General features: G+C 49.3%; 1 protein-coding gene across 1 annotated transcript; it reads right to left on the bottom strand.

The window, feature by feature from the left end:
* Positions 1–2467: 2467 nt before the first annotated feature.
* On the bottom strand, positions 2468–16088 carry Rdm1 (RAD52 motif containing 1). The gene is made up of 7 exons (XM_006970632.4): positions 15935–16088; positions 15426–15605; positions 9762–9884; positions 9178–9337; positions 7425–7523; positions 6212–6297; positions 2468–2804 (listed from the first exon to the last, which is right to left on the bottom strand). Exons 1-7 carry the CDS (start codon positions 16028–16030, stop codon positions 2715–2717), a joined length of 834 nt encoding a protein of 277 aa, XP_006970694.1. The 5' UTR covers positions 16031–16088; the 3' UTR covers positions 2468–2714.
* Positions 16089–16237: the final 149 nt, after the last annotated feature.

Genomic DNA, 16237 nt, shown 5'->3' with positions numbered 1-16237 from the left:
AGAAATCATTTGAGACCAGTGCAGACTGTTATGGGTCTGGAACGTTCAGAAATCCACCAGTCTGACCACGAATACATTTTAACAAAGAGGAGGCTTTTATTCACATACAGGGGCCAGGTCTGCACTGGGACTCCGAATTCCCAAATGCAGGACAAGCCACCTCAGTCAGGAGTTTATAAAGGTAAAGACAAAGATACATTCTGAAGGTTATCTTGAGCAAAGCAAGCTTTTGTTTACAGAATCAGAAACAGCGGTTGACCTTATGACCTATGACCTTGCACAAAGAACAGTTTTGTTAAAATTGTACAAGAACAGACAGTAACAGCCCTTAACATTTGGAAGTCCACTGATGCTTTACAGTTCTCTAAAGCACAGGAATTTTAAACTTCTAAACATGAAGTTAGCCATCAATGGAACTTTAGACATCTCAAGGTTACAAGAGAACCTGTTTCCAAAAATGTGTGGAGGGGGTGTTAGGGGGAGCTGGAAAGATGGCTCAGCCCTTAAGAGCACTTACTGCTATCTCAGGTGACCAGAGTTCAGTTCCCAGCCCTCGGTCAGCTGGCTCACAACTGCCTGTGAATCCAGCTCAGGGGATCTGATGCCATCTTCTGGCCTCTTGGGACACAGAATAAAAAATATTTTGAGGGCTGGAGAGATGGCTCAGAGATTAAGAGCACCGGCTGCTCTTCCAGAGATCCTGAGTTCAATTCCCAGCAACCACATGGTGGCTTACAACCTTCTGTAATGAATGAGATCTGGTGCCCTCTTCTGGCCCGCAGCATGCATGCAGGCAGAACACATATTATGTATACATAATAAATAAATAAACCTATATTTTGAGGGCTGGGTATGGTGGCACACACCTTTAATCCCAGCACTCCAGGGGCAGGTGGATCTCTGTGTTCAAGTTAAGCCTGCTCTACATGGAAAATTCTAGGACAGCCAGGGCTGTTACACAGAGAAACCCTATCTCATTTTTTTTTTTTTTTTTTTTTAAGAAAGCAGCACAGTTGATGAAAAGAGAGTAGCCTGTTAGGGTCCCAGATTATTTATCTGGGAATAAATAATCCACCACAAAAGACTGGGTTCAAGCAAGCCAAAATTTATTTTAAAAAACTGGTGTCAGGGAGGCAACAGGGTTTGGGCTCCACCTGCATTCCTGAGGCAGGGGCAGCAGCCAGTTTTAAAGGGGAAAACCACAAAGAGACAGCTCTGGAGTCCCATCCAATCATAACCTATGCAGGGAGAAGCGGTCGGGGACTCTCCAGGTGACACTTTCAGCCAATCAGAAGGGGTTGGACCGGTCGTGGTTTACACGTGTCTGAGGGGCTCCGAGGGCTGCCGTCTGGCCTCAGGAAATTGTGGGTAGCAGCTCAGGGCAGACTGGGACAAAATAGAGTTTCTGCTGCTAACTAGGATCTAAGAAACCCACTCAAACATGCCGCTCTGGCAGGCCTTGCCCTTCTCCCCCATTCCCTCTGCCTTGCTAAAAAAACATTAGATCACATCCCTAAAGCTAGTCACCAAGGTCTGTTCCCTTATTTGGCCACGTCCTCCTTCTGAGGCCAACAATTATCAAGGTCCAGCTATCAAAGTAATGAAATCCAGCAATCAAAAGCCCCCTGTGGCACACCTAATTAACATGCCCAATTAAAATTAAACACCTCAATCTAACACAAGGTTTCCCCCTTTCCCTTTATAAACCACCATTTGCCTATGAGCCACATCTGTCTTCTTTCTATCCGGAGGCAGTCCTTTGTCCGTCTGTCTCCCCCCATTCCCTTCCCCTTCATCCTCTGTCTCCTGTCTTTGTCTCTTATTCCCTGTTCTTTGTCCCTCTGGGGCAGATAAATCTCCTTTGTCCTGAGAACTTGGTCTTGGAGGTCCTGAGCCGACACCGATTCTTTCAGCAGAGCCCTGTTCTGATCCCCCCAGCACCGGAACCACCTTTGGGAGCCTTGGGATTCGAGTCGGCTAGCAGGGCACATTCTGGGGTGGAACAGACAACTGATCTGATTCAGGGTATATGTGCCAAGAGACACTGGTATCCTGGAACAAAAGCAAACTGTTGTGAACGCCTGTCGTGGGGTAAACACCAATGAGGGGGTAGTGGACCCCAGATACTCAAAAGGCCAAGTGGCCAAAGGAGAGAGCCAACTCTGGTACGTGTACACACACACACACACACACACACACACACACACACACACACACACACACAGAGACACACTGAATAAAAAACAAAACGGCCAGGTGCTGTCTGGGCTGTAGGCTACAGGGCAATTCCAAAGCAATACAAAAACCAGGGGTCGGTTGTCCTCAAGGCTCTCTCTGGGAGAACTACCTGGGCCCCAGGAAAAGTGGGTCAGACTGTCCCTTCAAAGACAGCCTCACTGTGGAACTAAACCTTAGTGACGCTCCTGAAGCCGGGGACCCAAACCACCCACTAACACAACAGGACACCTTTGTTAGGCGACCTTTATTCCTCTGGGCCCAGTGCCATTCTGCACAGGGAACCTCTTCCCATCCCAGGGTCATTCCTGAGGCAAAGGCAGCAGCCAGCCTCTTAGACCTCTTCCGAGGTGCTGGGCAAGACTTGGGCCTCACACTTGGGTGTTGAGGGATGCCAACAGCCCACAGATCAGAAATGTAGACGTTCCCAGGAGAGTGAGATGGCAGGGCCTTGCCTCGACACAGAGCTAGTGCAGTTCTTACAGCTCCGGTTCTTCCTCTTCCAAGCTGAAATCGGAGAGACACTCCTCCTCCCTTTGGCCGGGCTGATTCCAAGGAAAGGAGCTGACCTGCAGGATGAAGGCCACCAGGGCGGTGGGAGAGTACACAGCAGTTACTCCAGGGTTGCTATCCCTCAGCCACTCACCATCCGGCACCATGGTTCCCAACTCACCACTGCTTGGGCTGAGCCAGGATAGAATCTGTGACCACTCCTCCACTTCTGCAGAGGGATTTGGGGGTGGGTAATTCAGCCAGAAGCTTTGTATCAAAGTGGGGAGCCTTTCCAATGGCCCGGGAAAGCATCCGCATCCCACACTGACTCACAGGCATGGCTACCACTTCAGAGATTCACACACCAACACAGAGAAGATGCCTAGCTGACTTACTTCGGAGCCGCTTTTACAATGTATATTATGATTTGCAAGAAGAGCCTTCATTTTGGGGCTGGAGAGAAGGCTCAGCAGTTAAGAGCAAGTACTGCTCTTCTAGAGGTCCTGAGTTCGGTTTCCAAGACCCACAACCCACATGTGTGACTCACAACCACTTGTTACTCTAGCTCTGGCTTCCTAGGACATCTGCACTCATGCGCACATAACCAGACATACCAGTGTCCTGGCACAGCTGGGCACGCAGTGGTGGTTTTAAAATGGAATTATTTCTAATAGTTCCTCTCTAATCGGTGAATAATCTACTGTTGCAGTCAGATTTCAGAATCCAGTGCTGATTGCTCCGTCTCACACTCACAGAAAGCTGGACTTGGTTTTTGTTTTTTGTTTTTTTTTTTTTTTTTCAGACAGAGTTTCTGTGTTGTTTTGGTGCCTGTCCTGGATCTCGCTCTGTAGCCCAGGCTGGCCTCGAACTCACAGAGATCTGCCTGGCTCTGACTCCTGAGTGCTGGGATTAAAGGCGTGGGCCACACCACCAGGGTGGACTTGGTTTTGAGACAGTGTCTCACTATGTAGTTCTGGCTCGCTTGGAACTCACTCTGTAGCCCAGGCTGGCCTCGAACTCACAGAGATCTGCCTGCCTCTGCCTCCTGAGCATTGGAATTAAGGGTGTGTGTCACCACACAGGACGAAAGCTGGACTTGTTGAAAGTGTGATAAATGTCACTGGGGTAGAGCTTCTTTAGTAGCGTGCTTGTCCTGTGTCTCAGTCACTGTTCTACGCTGTGAAGAGACACCAAGGCGACTCTTTGATTCTTCAAGACAGGGTTTTTCTGTATTGCCCTGGCTGTTCTGGAACTCACTCTGTAGACCAGGCTGACCTCGAACTCAGAGATCCGCCTGCCTCTGCCTCCCAAGTGCTGGGATTAAAAGCGTGCGCCACCACCGCCCGGCTACCAAGGCAATTCTTTTTTTTTTTTTTTTTTTTTTTTTTTTTTGTGATATATATTTTTTATTTTACAATACCATTCAGTTCTACATATCAGCCATGGGTTCCCCTATTCTCCCCCCTCCCACGCCCTCCCCTTACCCCCAGCCCACCCTCCATTCCCATCTCCTCCAGGACAAGTCCTCCCCCGAGGACTGTGATCGACTTGGTAGACTCAGTCCAGGGAGGTCCAGTCCCTTCCTCCCAGACTGAGCCAAGTGTCCCTGCATAAGTTCCTGGTTTCAAACAGCCAACTCATGGAATGAGCACAGGACTTGGTCCCACTGCCAAGGCAATTCTTAAAAATAAAGCATGTAATTGGGAGCTTGCTTAGTTTCAGAGGGTTATTCATTATCGTCATGGTGGGGGGCGTGGTGGTACACAAGGCAGGCATGGTGCTGGGGAAGTAGCTGAGAGCTACATTCTGATCCACGAGAAGCAGGCAGAGAGAGACACTGGACCTGACACGCGAGCTTTTCAACTTCCAAGCCCACTCTAGTGACACACCTCCTCCAGCAAGCCACACCTCCTCCAACAAGCCACACCTCCTCCAAGGCCACACCTCCTCCTCCAGGGCCACACCTCCTCCAACAAGCCACACCCCCTAATCCTTAACTCGACAACTGGGACTAAGCATGCAAATATATGAGCCTATGGGGGCCATTCTCATTCAAACCACTGCACTAAACCAGGTTTGGCAGTACATAATTGGAAGGCCAACAACATTCTGGAGGGGGAAGTATGAGAATCAAAGTTCAGGGCCAGCCTGGGCTACTTAAGACCCTGCCTCAAAAAACAAAAAACAAAACAACACTGTTGGGCATAGTGGCGCACGCCTTTAATCCCAGCACTCGGGAGGCAGAGGCAGGCGGATCTCTGTGAGTTCGAGGCCAGCCTGGGCTACAGAGTGAGATCCAGGACAGGCACCAAAACTACACGGAGAAACCCTGTTTCGAAAAACAAAAACCCAAACCAAACTGCAGCTATGTCTTGGTAGCTGTGTCTCCTTCTTAGGCAGGGTAACTAACGAGGATGGAGCCAAAGAAACCACAGCTGAACCTTGGGACCTTCCCTCCTGATGAATGCCTCTTATGAAGACATCTTCTGGCTACAGAAGGAAGATCCCACTTGCCCAACTGCCAATTATATTCCTTTACCAGCCAAGGGTCTGCAGACTCAAGACACCAGCTTCAGGGTAACATTACCTGCATTGTGGTAACTGACTCCTTCCCTCCCTCTCTCTCTCTCTGTCTCTCTCTCTCTCTGGCACACTTGGTAAAAAGTAAAAGAATAAATGGACACCACTGCCCAAGGCCCCTGTCCTCACTTCGGGGCAGCCCACCCCAACCTCTCTGCGGTGAACGGAGCCATGGGGAAACATTTACCCAGGAGATCCCCGTTGAAGCTGAACCAAACCATTGCTTTCCATGGAGAACTTTACTTTTTGAGACAGCGACCACTCTACCTGCTCAAAGCAAATCACCTCAAAGTTCTGGGGTGCAGTAAGTAATCAAACCCCCCCCCCCAAATGACATCCCCACGAGGCAGAACACATTTCGGCCACTACTGCTTTTAATACATCTTCTATGTAATAGTGACCGTTTTCTTGAAGTGACTTTGGCAACTTATTCTCTGATTAAGACCTTTTATATAACTGATTTATAAGAAGGTCTTTGGCAAAAAAACTTATAGGAAGTTCTTCTGCTAGAGAGAAGGGAAATGTAAGGGTTTAAATAACACAGTTATTTAGAGAGAGATGATTTCCCTGGTGGTAGCACATCAGAGACCTGCCCTGTTCCATGTGCTCTTGGGACTCATGGAGGAAGTTCTGAAATGATCACTGCTCAGGGACCTCCCAACTATCTGGGGGCCACAGTCACAGTCATGCTGTCAGGGACCTCAGTTCTCGTCAAACTCCACACAAGGGGGAAGAGGCCAGGGCTAGGAGTTCAGGGAAAGGCCCCCAAATCGTCTGTACTTCAATGGACTTCAAGTCCACACTTCCTTGAGGATGCTGCACGGTGCAGTCTTCCGGACCCTGCTAGCTGCTTCAGGCTTGGCTACCCCAGCTACGGAAACCTCGGCTTAGGTTTTCCACGTACCTGGATTAAACTCTGTAGCTCTTCCTCACTTTCGGCATCTATGGACTCTTCACTGGGAATGTACTCTACCGCGACCTTGCCACTTTCTGAAAGTGAGGATCGGTTCAGAGTTTTTCTTGTTCTCAAACTTGTCAACACAGTCCAACAGTCACACCCGACGAAGGCTTATAGTCTCTAAAGCCTAAAGGAGAGCATGTCTCTAGAAATGTCGCATCCCACGCTGCAGTTATCAGAACCATCTGCTTAAAGAATATATGAGCAGGGCCAGGAATGGTGGTGCCCAGGCAGGCGGATCTCTGAGAGTTCTGGGCCAGCCTGGTCTACATGATGAGATCCGGGACAGCCAGGGCTACAGAGAGACTCTCTCAAAAAAAAGGGGGGGGGCCTGGAGAGAGGGCTCAATGTTTAAGAGCACTGACTGCTCTTCCAGAGGATCCAGGTTCAATTCCCAGCACCCACATGGCGGCTCATGACTATCTGTAATTCCAATTCCTGGGAACGTGACATCCATGGCAAAACACCAATGCACATTAAAAAAAAATGAGGGGCTAGAGAGATGGCTCAGTGGTTAAGAGCACCGACTGCTCTTCCAGAGGTCTTGAGTTCAATTCCCAGCACCCACATGGTGGCTCACAACCATCTGTAATGAGATCTGGCACCCTCTTCTGTATACATAATAAATAAATAAGTCTTTAAAAAAAATGAGGTATCAAGCATGTTAGTTCAAACAACTTTGGTATTTTAGATACAGGACTAGGGCATAGCAAGAAATTGGAAATAAAAAAGGTTCAAATGGCTGAAACCTGAGGCGTAGGTGGCAGACAAAGTGAATTCAGACCTGGCATAGAGGACACTGGATTAGAAGCAATGGGCAATTTTCTACTCCTCAAGAAATGAGCTTCCAGGAAAGGCGCAAAGCTACACAGAGAAACCCTGTCTCGAAAAAACCAAAAAAAAAAAAAAAGAAAAGAAATGAGCTTCCACAAGATACAAGAAATGTCTCACAGTTGCAGCCTCCCACTGGTAGGCCCTGTCCCTCTTACGTACATATATTTGTACGGACAAATCTGAGGCCACTGCCACAGCAGAGTTCCGTGAATGAAAGCAGAATTCGGAATGTTCCAGATATTAGTATTTTCATACTATTTATGTTTTAAAATGACCTTCCGGCTTGCTGAGTTTTGAGCACTCAGGATAATCAAGAAAGGCTCACCTAAAACCACGATGGCCAGCTTCTGGAAGGCGTCTGACAAGGCGCTCTGGATCGCGAGCTTCTGAGCGGTCTTCCTCCTCATGAGAAACGATGGCTGTCCTGGAGCCGAGCAAAAGCAGACAGATTTCAAATACCTGAATGGGGGCTGACGAGAGGCTCCGTGTTTGCTGCAGACGCAGGAGGACCAATGTTTGGACACAGTGCCCGTGTAACAGCTGGGCACGACCCTGTGCATGTCTGCAATCCCACAGTGAGTCGGGCAAAGACAGGGCTGTTATATTCTAGCTGGCCAAGGACAGACAAGCTCCAGGTTCAGGGAAGAGACCTAGCCTCAAATGAATAAAGAGAAGCGTACATTGCCGGGCGGTGGTGGCGCACGCCTTTAATCCCAGCACTCGGGAGGCAGAGCCAGGCGGATCTCTGTGAGTTCGAGGCCAGCCTGGGCTACCAAGTGAGCTCCAGGAAAGGCGCAAAGCTACGCAGAGAAACCCTGTCTCGAAAAACCAAAAAAAAAAAAAAAAAAAAAAAAAAAAAAAGAGAAAAAGAGAAGCGTACACCAGACACCCTCTTCTGGCTTCTAGGCTTACACACACACAGGCCCACACACTTTGTGTGCACACATGTTTGCATACACTACACACAAATACACCATACACACAAAGTAAAAAATAAGTAAATACTTGTATGGATAGCAATTATTCTTTGTTTAAAAAGAAAATACATTTATGATTCAGTCTCAGATCATTATTTGAGCAACTAAAGGGATGTAGCACAAGGAGCTGGCTGAATGGGTCTGCTGAAGGTACATAATGACAGGGCCCATTATCTCACAGGCCCAGTGTATTCTGAAATTCCTTATGTAATAACTACGGGATCCAACTGAGGCACAGGTACACAGCTCCTATCACTGGCCAATTCCAAACTGACAGGTCTCCCCGCAGACTCTGCCTGCTACAGCTCAGGGCTGGACTCACACTGAGCAAGGTCAGGTGATGGAACAAGGTCAGGTGACGGTCCTGAGGGTGGGTGTTATCTATCCAGCAGCCTCAGGAGCCTACTCCACGCCCCCCACTAACTCCTTACATCTGACTTGGACTCCTCATGCTGAGGACCATGGAGTCTAGAAAAATAGCTTAAAATCAATTAGAGTACCTTTTCACATTGGCCTTTTTGTCTGTTCAAGCATTCCATTATCAAAGGATTAAGTGTCTGTCTATACAAGGGTTTATGCAATGTTTAGATAATGATAAATGGCATGTCCATGTCTGCATGTGGCTTTCTCTGTGTACACTAGTGTAGGTGCCCGAGGAGAGGCGTGAGATCCCACTGGAGTGGGTGCTGGGAACAGGATGCAGGGCCTTTGCAAGGGCGGTATGTGCTCCTATGTGCTGGGCTGTTTCTCCCGTCCTACGGCAGGATCTTGCTGATAACTGAAGACAAAGGATTCTGACCAATTATCTCAACACAAAGCAAGTCCTTAACCAAAAACTAGAGGCACAGGATGTCCTGCCTCCCCTGAGCCTCTGGGCAGGAGGGCAGCTCTATTGTAAATGTAAAGGTTTTGGCTGGCACGTGCTTCAGTGAAAATCTATATTATAAGGCATAAAAATTCTGCCTTAGGACTTCAGTAGTTCAGCGGTGGAAGGGCCTGCCTGGCTAGTAGCTGGCAGAGAGTGAAGAGAAGGAAGAAAAGACAGACAGACGGACACATGATATATCCACTCTTGCAGCCCTCCCTGCGCCGAAGACAGACCTTCTTCCAGCTGGTGCAGAGGCTCGTCAGCGATGCCGACTCCAGGGCTCCTGCATCCATAGGACGGCAGCACCACCTCCACAGCACAGAAGAACTTGAGGCTCTGCTTCCGCCCGGGCCCCGCAAGGGCCTTGTCCTCCGCTCCAGGGAGCTCCTGCAGCTGGGAAGGGTGGGATTCGAGTCCTCCTAGAATCAGCCCCGAGGTTTCACCCTGCTAGGCAAGCTCTGCACCCCTCAGCCCCATCCCCAGCCTGCCTAAGACTTCAACGGAGAAACATACAAAACTAAACCCCAGATCCCCGCTAACAGCTGGAGCACCCTAGAGCTTCAAAAGCAAGGAAGATTTGCAAAGGGATGCTGCTCTAGGCAACCAAGTCTTAGCGAACACACTGAGAAACTATGGACTTCATCGGCCAGCGAACTGGGACCAGTTTTTCCTAACTCTCAGACACATCCACCTAATCCCCCCATAGCTGGCCCCTGCCTGACATGTCCTCCCGGAAGCCCTGTTCAATCCTCCTCAAAGTCTAGGATTCTAATGTAAAAGGGAGAGTGTGGTTAGTCGAAAAATGAACAAGGCTTACCTTGAGGATCCTTTTTGACCATCCATTGAAGCCAAAGTAGAAATTTGCCAGTTCCTGGCATCGTGAGCTGTTTAGGGCAAAGGCCTGATGTCGCAGGGCCTTATGTCTAGTGCTGAGACGAACCTGCAGTCAGGAGAGAGACCCACAAATATCACAGCCTGCCAGGTTCTACTTTGGAGACACGAGGTCAATCAATTCCAAGTCCGTAAGGGACAGTGAAGATCAGGGGGTCAGAAGGAGGTTCCAAGTCCTGCGTCAGAGTGAGCCCCACACACATGCTATCTGTCCATCTAAGCCTCAGTGCTGTCCACCATCATGGTTAGGATCCCTGGTTAAGTGGCAGGTTGTCCTGGGGGCGGGGCTGGAGCTCGGTTGGTGGAGTGTTAGCCTACAGTGTAAGGGGTTAGAAAAAATAACCAAGGAGGCCCCGAAGAAAGAGTCAAGGGTTGCGAGTTAGCCAGGACACTGTTCCGGGCTTCCCATCCAGTAGCTCCTGCCAGCTCCAAGTCAGTAACTCCACACAAGTGATAATACAGGCCTGGGCACCGTGGTGTGCGGGTTTGTTTTTTTTACCCTCTTTTGAGACAGCATTTCTCTGAGTAAACTAGACTCATTCTGTAGACCAGGCTAGCCTGGAACTCAGAGAGTCCCCTTGTCTCTGCCTCCTGAGTGCTGGGATTAAAGGTATGTGCCATCAGGCCAACAGTGTACATTTTTAATCTCAGCACTCAAGAGGCAGAGGCCAGCAGATCTCTCTGAGTTCCAGGCCAGCCTGGTCTACATAGAGAGTTCCAGGGTAGCCAGAGCTACATAGTGAGACCTTACACACACACACACACACACACACACACACACACACACACACACACACGAGTTTCACCAGAACAATCACATGTCAAGCTTATCTGACAGGTCCTCCAGGTGTTAGCCTTGCATACTTGACACATTACTGTGTATTTCGTACTCCACTAACTCCATCTTAGAAGTCTCCATTATTAGAAAGTTTTGTGTATTCGAAAAATTTGAACAATACAAATAAAGTCAATGTATTGATTACCCATGGATTATGTTTACGCATGTTCTTTCTCGGCCACTACTTTCAAAGCTCCCTGGAGCTTGAGGTGGCGACTGCTCTTGGAGAGGACCATGTTCCGTTCTCGGCATTCAAGTCACATGGCTAAGTAACTCCAGCTCCAGGGGGGTCTGACATCTTCTTCTCCCTGGGCACCAGCATTCACTTGTGCACACACACACACCCCAGACACACATACATATACAGAACTTAAACACACACAGACAGACACACACACACACACACACACCTAAAATTCCTTTGCAAATGAGGGCACAAGGAAGGGAAGGCGAGGAAGGGTTACTTTAAAGGAGAGGGATGAGGGGGTGGCAGAGCAGAAGGTAAAGGAAATGAAAGGGGAGGGGAGTACTGTGGGTGGAAAGGCTTAGGCAGGGAGGGAGGCAGGGGGATTGGGGAGAGGAAGGGGAGATGATCCAGGATAAAGAGAATATAAAGAAAACCATTTGCAAAGCATAATCTGTCCGGTTGTGCGACAGCTTGGCTGCTGAGCGGTAACTGACTGTTCCCTGAACAGACTGAAGACGCCTTGAGGGACAGGATGGGACTCAGGACTGTAAGCCTGGCTAACGACACATGGATGAAGGGGTAGTAGGCCTATTTGGAGAACACATCTCTGGTGGTTAACTTTATCCCAGCACTCGGGAGGCAGAGGCAGGTGTGTCTCTGTGAGTTCGAGGCCAGCTTTGTCTACAGAGTGAGTTCCAGGACAGGCTCCAAAGCCACATAAGAGAAACCCTGTCTTGAAAAACCAAACCAAACCAAATGAAACAAAAAAATAAAAATAAAAGAATTAGGGGGTTGGGGATTTAGCTCAGTGGTAGAGCGCTTGCCTAGCAAGCGCAAGGCCCTAGGTTTGATCCTCAGCTAAAAAAAAAAAAAAAAAGAGGCCCACAGAAATCCACAAAGATACCCCCACAAAAGACTGCTGGCAATGGTCGAGAGACAGCCGGGACTGACCTACTCTGGTGATGGGATGGTCAAACACCCTGATAGTTGGGCCCGAAACCCCATCCAAGGACTGAGGAATCTGGATGCAGACATCCACAGCTAGACCCCGGGTGGAGCGCTGGGAGTCTAATTAGTGAGAAAGAGGAGGGTTTATATGAGCGAGAATTGTTGAAACCAAGGTTGGATAAAGCACAGGGACAAATAACCAAATGAATGGAAACACATGAACTATGAACCAAAGGCTGAGGGGCCCCCAACTGGATCAGGCCCTCTGAATAGGTGAGACAGTTGATTGGCTTGATCTGTTTGGGAGGCATCTAGGCAGTGGTACCAGGTCCTGGGCTCGCTGCATGAGTTGGCTGTTTGTTTGAAACCTGGGACTTATACAGGGACGCTTGGCTCAATCTGGGAGGAGGGGACTGGACCTGCCTGGACTGGGTCTACCAGGTCGATTCCAGTACTCAGGGGAGACCTTGATCTGGAGGAGGTGGGAATGGGGGGTGGATTGGGGGGAAGGGGAGGGGGGCAGGAAGGGAGAGAACAAGGGAATCTGTGGCTATTATGTAGAACTGAATAGTATTGTTAAAAAAAAAAAAAAAAAAAAAAAAAAAAGATCTGGCTCCCTCTTCTGACCTGCAGGGATACATGCAAACTGAACTCGGTACACATAATAAATAAATTTTTTTAAAAAAATTAGGATGTCACTGGGTATGGCAAAAAACATCTTTGCTTCCACTTGGGAGGCAGAAGGGGATCTCTGAATACAAGACCAGCCTGGCCTACATAATGAGTTCCAGATAGTGATATGTAGAGAAACCCTGTCTCAAGACAAACAAAAAAATTCGTTAGGAGGTTAATGAACATCATCTCTAACTAAATATGAGGTTGGAGGCCAGGCTGGGCTACAAGAGTTGTTTTAGAGAAGAAAAAGAAGGGGGGTAGAGGAGGCAGAGCAGTAGGTAAAGAGGTGTTTTTTTTTGTTGTTGTTGTTTTGAGACAGGGTTTCTCTGTGTAGCTTTGTGCCTTTCCTGGGACTCACTTGGTAGTCCAGACTGGCCTCGAACTCCCAGAGATCCGCCTGGCTCTGCCTCCCGAGTGCTGGGATTAAAGGCGTGGGCCACCACCGCCCCGGCTTGTTGGTTTTTTTTTTCTTTTTGGTATGTACTGGCTGGTTTTATGTCAACTTGACACTAGCTAGAATCATCTAAAAGGAGGAAACCTCAGTTGAGAAAAATGCCTCCATAAGGTTCCGCTGTGAAGCATTTCCCTAATTAGTGACTGATGGGCGAGGGCCCAGGTCACTGTGGGTGGCTGGTGGTCCTGGACTCTACAAGAAAGCAGGCTGAGCAAGCCAGTAAGCAGCACGCCTCCATGGCCTCTGCATCAGCTCCTGCTTTCCTGCTTGAGTTCTGCCCTGACTTCCTTCAGTGGTGAACAGAGGCATGGAAGTGTAATCCAAATAAGTCCTTTCTCCCCAACTTGCTTTTGGTCACGGTGTTTCTTCATAGTACTAATAACCGTGATTGAGACAATGCCAAAGGTGTGTGTGGGGGTGGTACTTCTCAAGGTGCCTTAGGCCTTTCCTTGATCTTATAACACACACAGAACGTATGTGTGCCCAACAAAACAAATATGTAAATAAACTAAAGTGACTATTCTCACCCTCAACAGTACCTTGAATTGTTTTTTTTTGGTTTGGTTTGGTTTTTGGTCTTTGAGACAGGGTTTCTCTGTGTTGTCCTGGAATTCATTCACTTGGCTAGCCTTTCACTCACACCCTGCTCCTTGAATTGTTGTTTTTTTAAATATTGAATTTTGTAAAGTGTGTGTGTGTGTGTTTTACCTGCACATATTCCTGTGAGTCACATGCATGCCTGGTGCCCAGGCCAGAAGGGGATATGGGATCCTTGGGAACTGTAGTTACTGGAAGTGACTGTGAGCCATCATGTGGGTGCGGGGAATTGAACTTGGGTGCTCTGAAAGAGCAGGCAGGGCTCTTAACGACCGAGCCATCTCTCCAGATTTCCCTCAACACTCTATCAAAACGGTCTCATTGTGCCAGAGCACGGGAAGCTCACTGCTTAGTAATCTTCCCCGTACCACATACAATATTTATGACTGACACATGGTCACAGGTTAAAAACATACAAAGTTCAATAATCACTTCAGTACTTGGATCTAGGAGAGAAGGTGGTCCTGAACAGTGTACAGATGTAGAGATTGTATGCTTGGGGTCACTACGGGCTAGAGTTCTCAGATTCAATCAAGGTTCAGTGGAGGAGGAAAGCACCAGGGACAAGAATAGACTGGGGTCAGCAGCAAGTGGGCAGATCGAGTAGCCAATCAGAAACTGAAATGGTTCTTTAAAAAGTGGTGGAAATAGGCCGGGCGGTGGCGCACGCCTTTAATCCCGGCACTCGGGAGGCAGAGCCAGGCGGATCACTGTGAGTTCGAGGCCAGCCTGGGCTACAGAGTGAGTTCCAGGAAAGGCACAAAGCTACACAGAGAAACCCTGTCTCGGAAAACCGGGAAAAAAAAAAAAAAAAAAAAAAGTGGTGGGAATGAAAACACAGTGAGATGTTGTCCTGTGGCTCTGGGCAAGTCAGTGGGTTTGCTGTTAATATGGAATGGAGTCTACAATGTATTAAAAGATGCTCTGCCCACCTTCTGGGACCTGAGGGGACTTCTGGATAGGCCGTTTGAGAATGATGGCAATAAAGCCAATAAAGCATCCGTTATGTTACAACAGTTTATCAAACTCACAGTATTTTAAGTCCAAGTAAAATAGAAAACGCTTATGGAATATTTCTTAAATTTTAAGGCAACAGTGAAAGACCCCCGCTCCATTATGAGGACATGGGGCTTTGGGCCAATGAAAAGCTCCCCCCCCCCCCATAACTTAGCCTAAGAAACGCCATTCTAAAGGAATCAGAAAAACAGGAGTTCACAGCCGTAGCCAGCCACCCGGCCTTGACAGAGATAGCTATGGCCAGCCTTGAGAAAGATAACTGTGGTCGGCGGCCTTGAGAGAAAGACAGTTAAGTCAAATCAGGATATTTTATGGCTGGCCCCCTGGCCTTGAGAAATAAGCAGCTGGCCTGGACAAGGCCAAATCAGCCACACACATACGACCCCAAGTTCACCCTGGCCTTCTTTGAAACAACCAATAGGGACCCTGTAACTATGCTTCTTGCTTCTGTAACCGCGCCTCTGCCCCTGGGATCCCATAAAAAGTCCCCCTTGCCCTAGGAAAGCGCGCAAGTCCTCCAAGAGACTTCGCCCCAGGTACCTGGTCTAAATAAACCCTCTTGCTTTTGCATCTGATCTGTGGTTTCGGTGTGTTCCTTGGGTTTGGGGTCTCTCCCGGAGAAAGATCTCAGCCGGGGGTCTTTCAACAGAAGGACGTGGGATTTCATCGGTACACCTGGCTTTGAGCAGCGACTGTCATGATGAACCTTTTTATCACCAGCCATCCCAAGTTTGAGTTTCTTCATCTAGGAATGCCTGGAGCCAGAGCCTCAGTGGAAACGCCCCTGGAAGCACCGTGTGAACCAGAGGGCCGCACAAACGCTAGCTCACGGATGCACTGGGAACTTCACCCCAGCTCCTGCATCGGCACCCACCTTCACTGGCGAAGTCTGAAAGAGAGGCTTCCCGTCGCAGGCCCTTTGGGCTCTCTGCGCGTCCCTTGACGAGTAAAACTTGATGATGGCGTAGAAGCCGGGGCGGGCCACCGCGGCGTTCGGGAAGACTCGGACTGAATACAGAAGGCCAAACTGGGAGAACGCTGCAGACAGAGAATGCTGCGGGGGGCGCACGACGTGAGCGCCGACCTCCGGCCCCACGACGAACCCAGTTCCCACGAGTCCCCCCTCTCCACCCGGAGCACTCCTCCCTGCACGAACAGGGACCTGCCCTGGGGAGACTGGTGGCTCGGGGACCTGTTGGCTCACCGACCCCCGGCTCCTGCTTCCTGCCTCTGGGTCTCTCTCCCCACCCCTCCCTTTCCTCGCCCCTGCTTCCTGCCTCTGGGTCTCTCCCCTACCCCCCCCCCCTTTCCTCGCCCCTGCTTCCTGCCTCCGGGTCTCTCCCCTACCCCCCCCTTTCCTCGCCCCTCCGCGCAGCCCCTCACTCTTAAGGCCTCGGCTGGGGGACCAGCGCTCAGCTCCCACACCAGCAAAACTTTGTCACTCTGGGTGGGAACCACGAAAGAAATCAATTCCGCCATGGTAAAGGCACTGCGCCTGCGCAAGAAACTACCGCGAACTCCGAGGGAAATCGCACACAAGAGGCGGTGCCAGATGAGCGAGGGGCGGAGACCAGACTCCCACGACTTCCCTAAAACTTAACGCAGACCAGGTATTTCAAGTTTATTTCGATACCATTGCCTTACTACGTAATAATAACTGCCTATATTCAGACACATCCTACCGAG

The sequence above is a fragment of the Peromyscus maniculatus genome, chromosome 8 (assembly GCF_049852395.1).
Source record: "Peromyscus maniculatus bairdii isolate BWxNUB_F1_BW_parent chromosome 8, HU_Pman_BW_mat_3.1, whole genome shotgun sequence".
NCBI lineage: Eukaryota > Metazoa > Chordata > Mammalia > Rodentia > Cricetidae > Peromyscus > Peromyscus maniculatus.
Note: the sequence above shows the minus strand (reverse complement) of the source record. Positions and strands in the feature narration are given on the sequence as shown.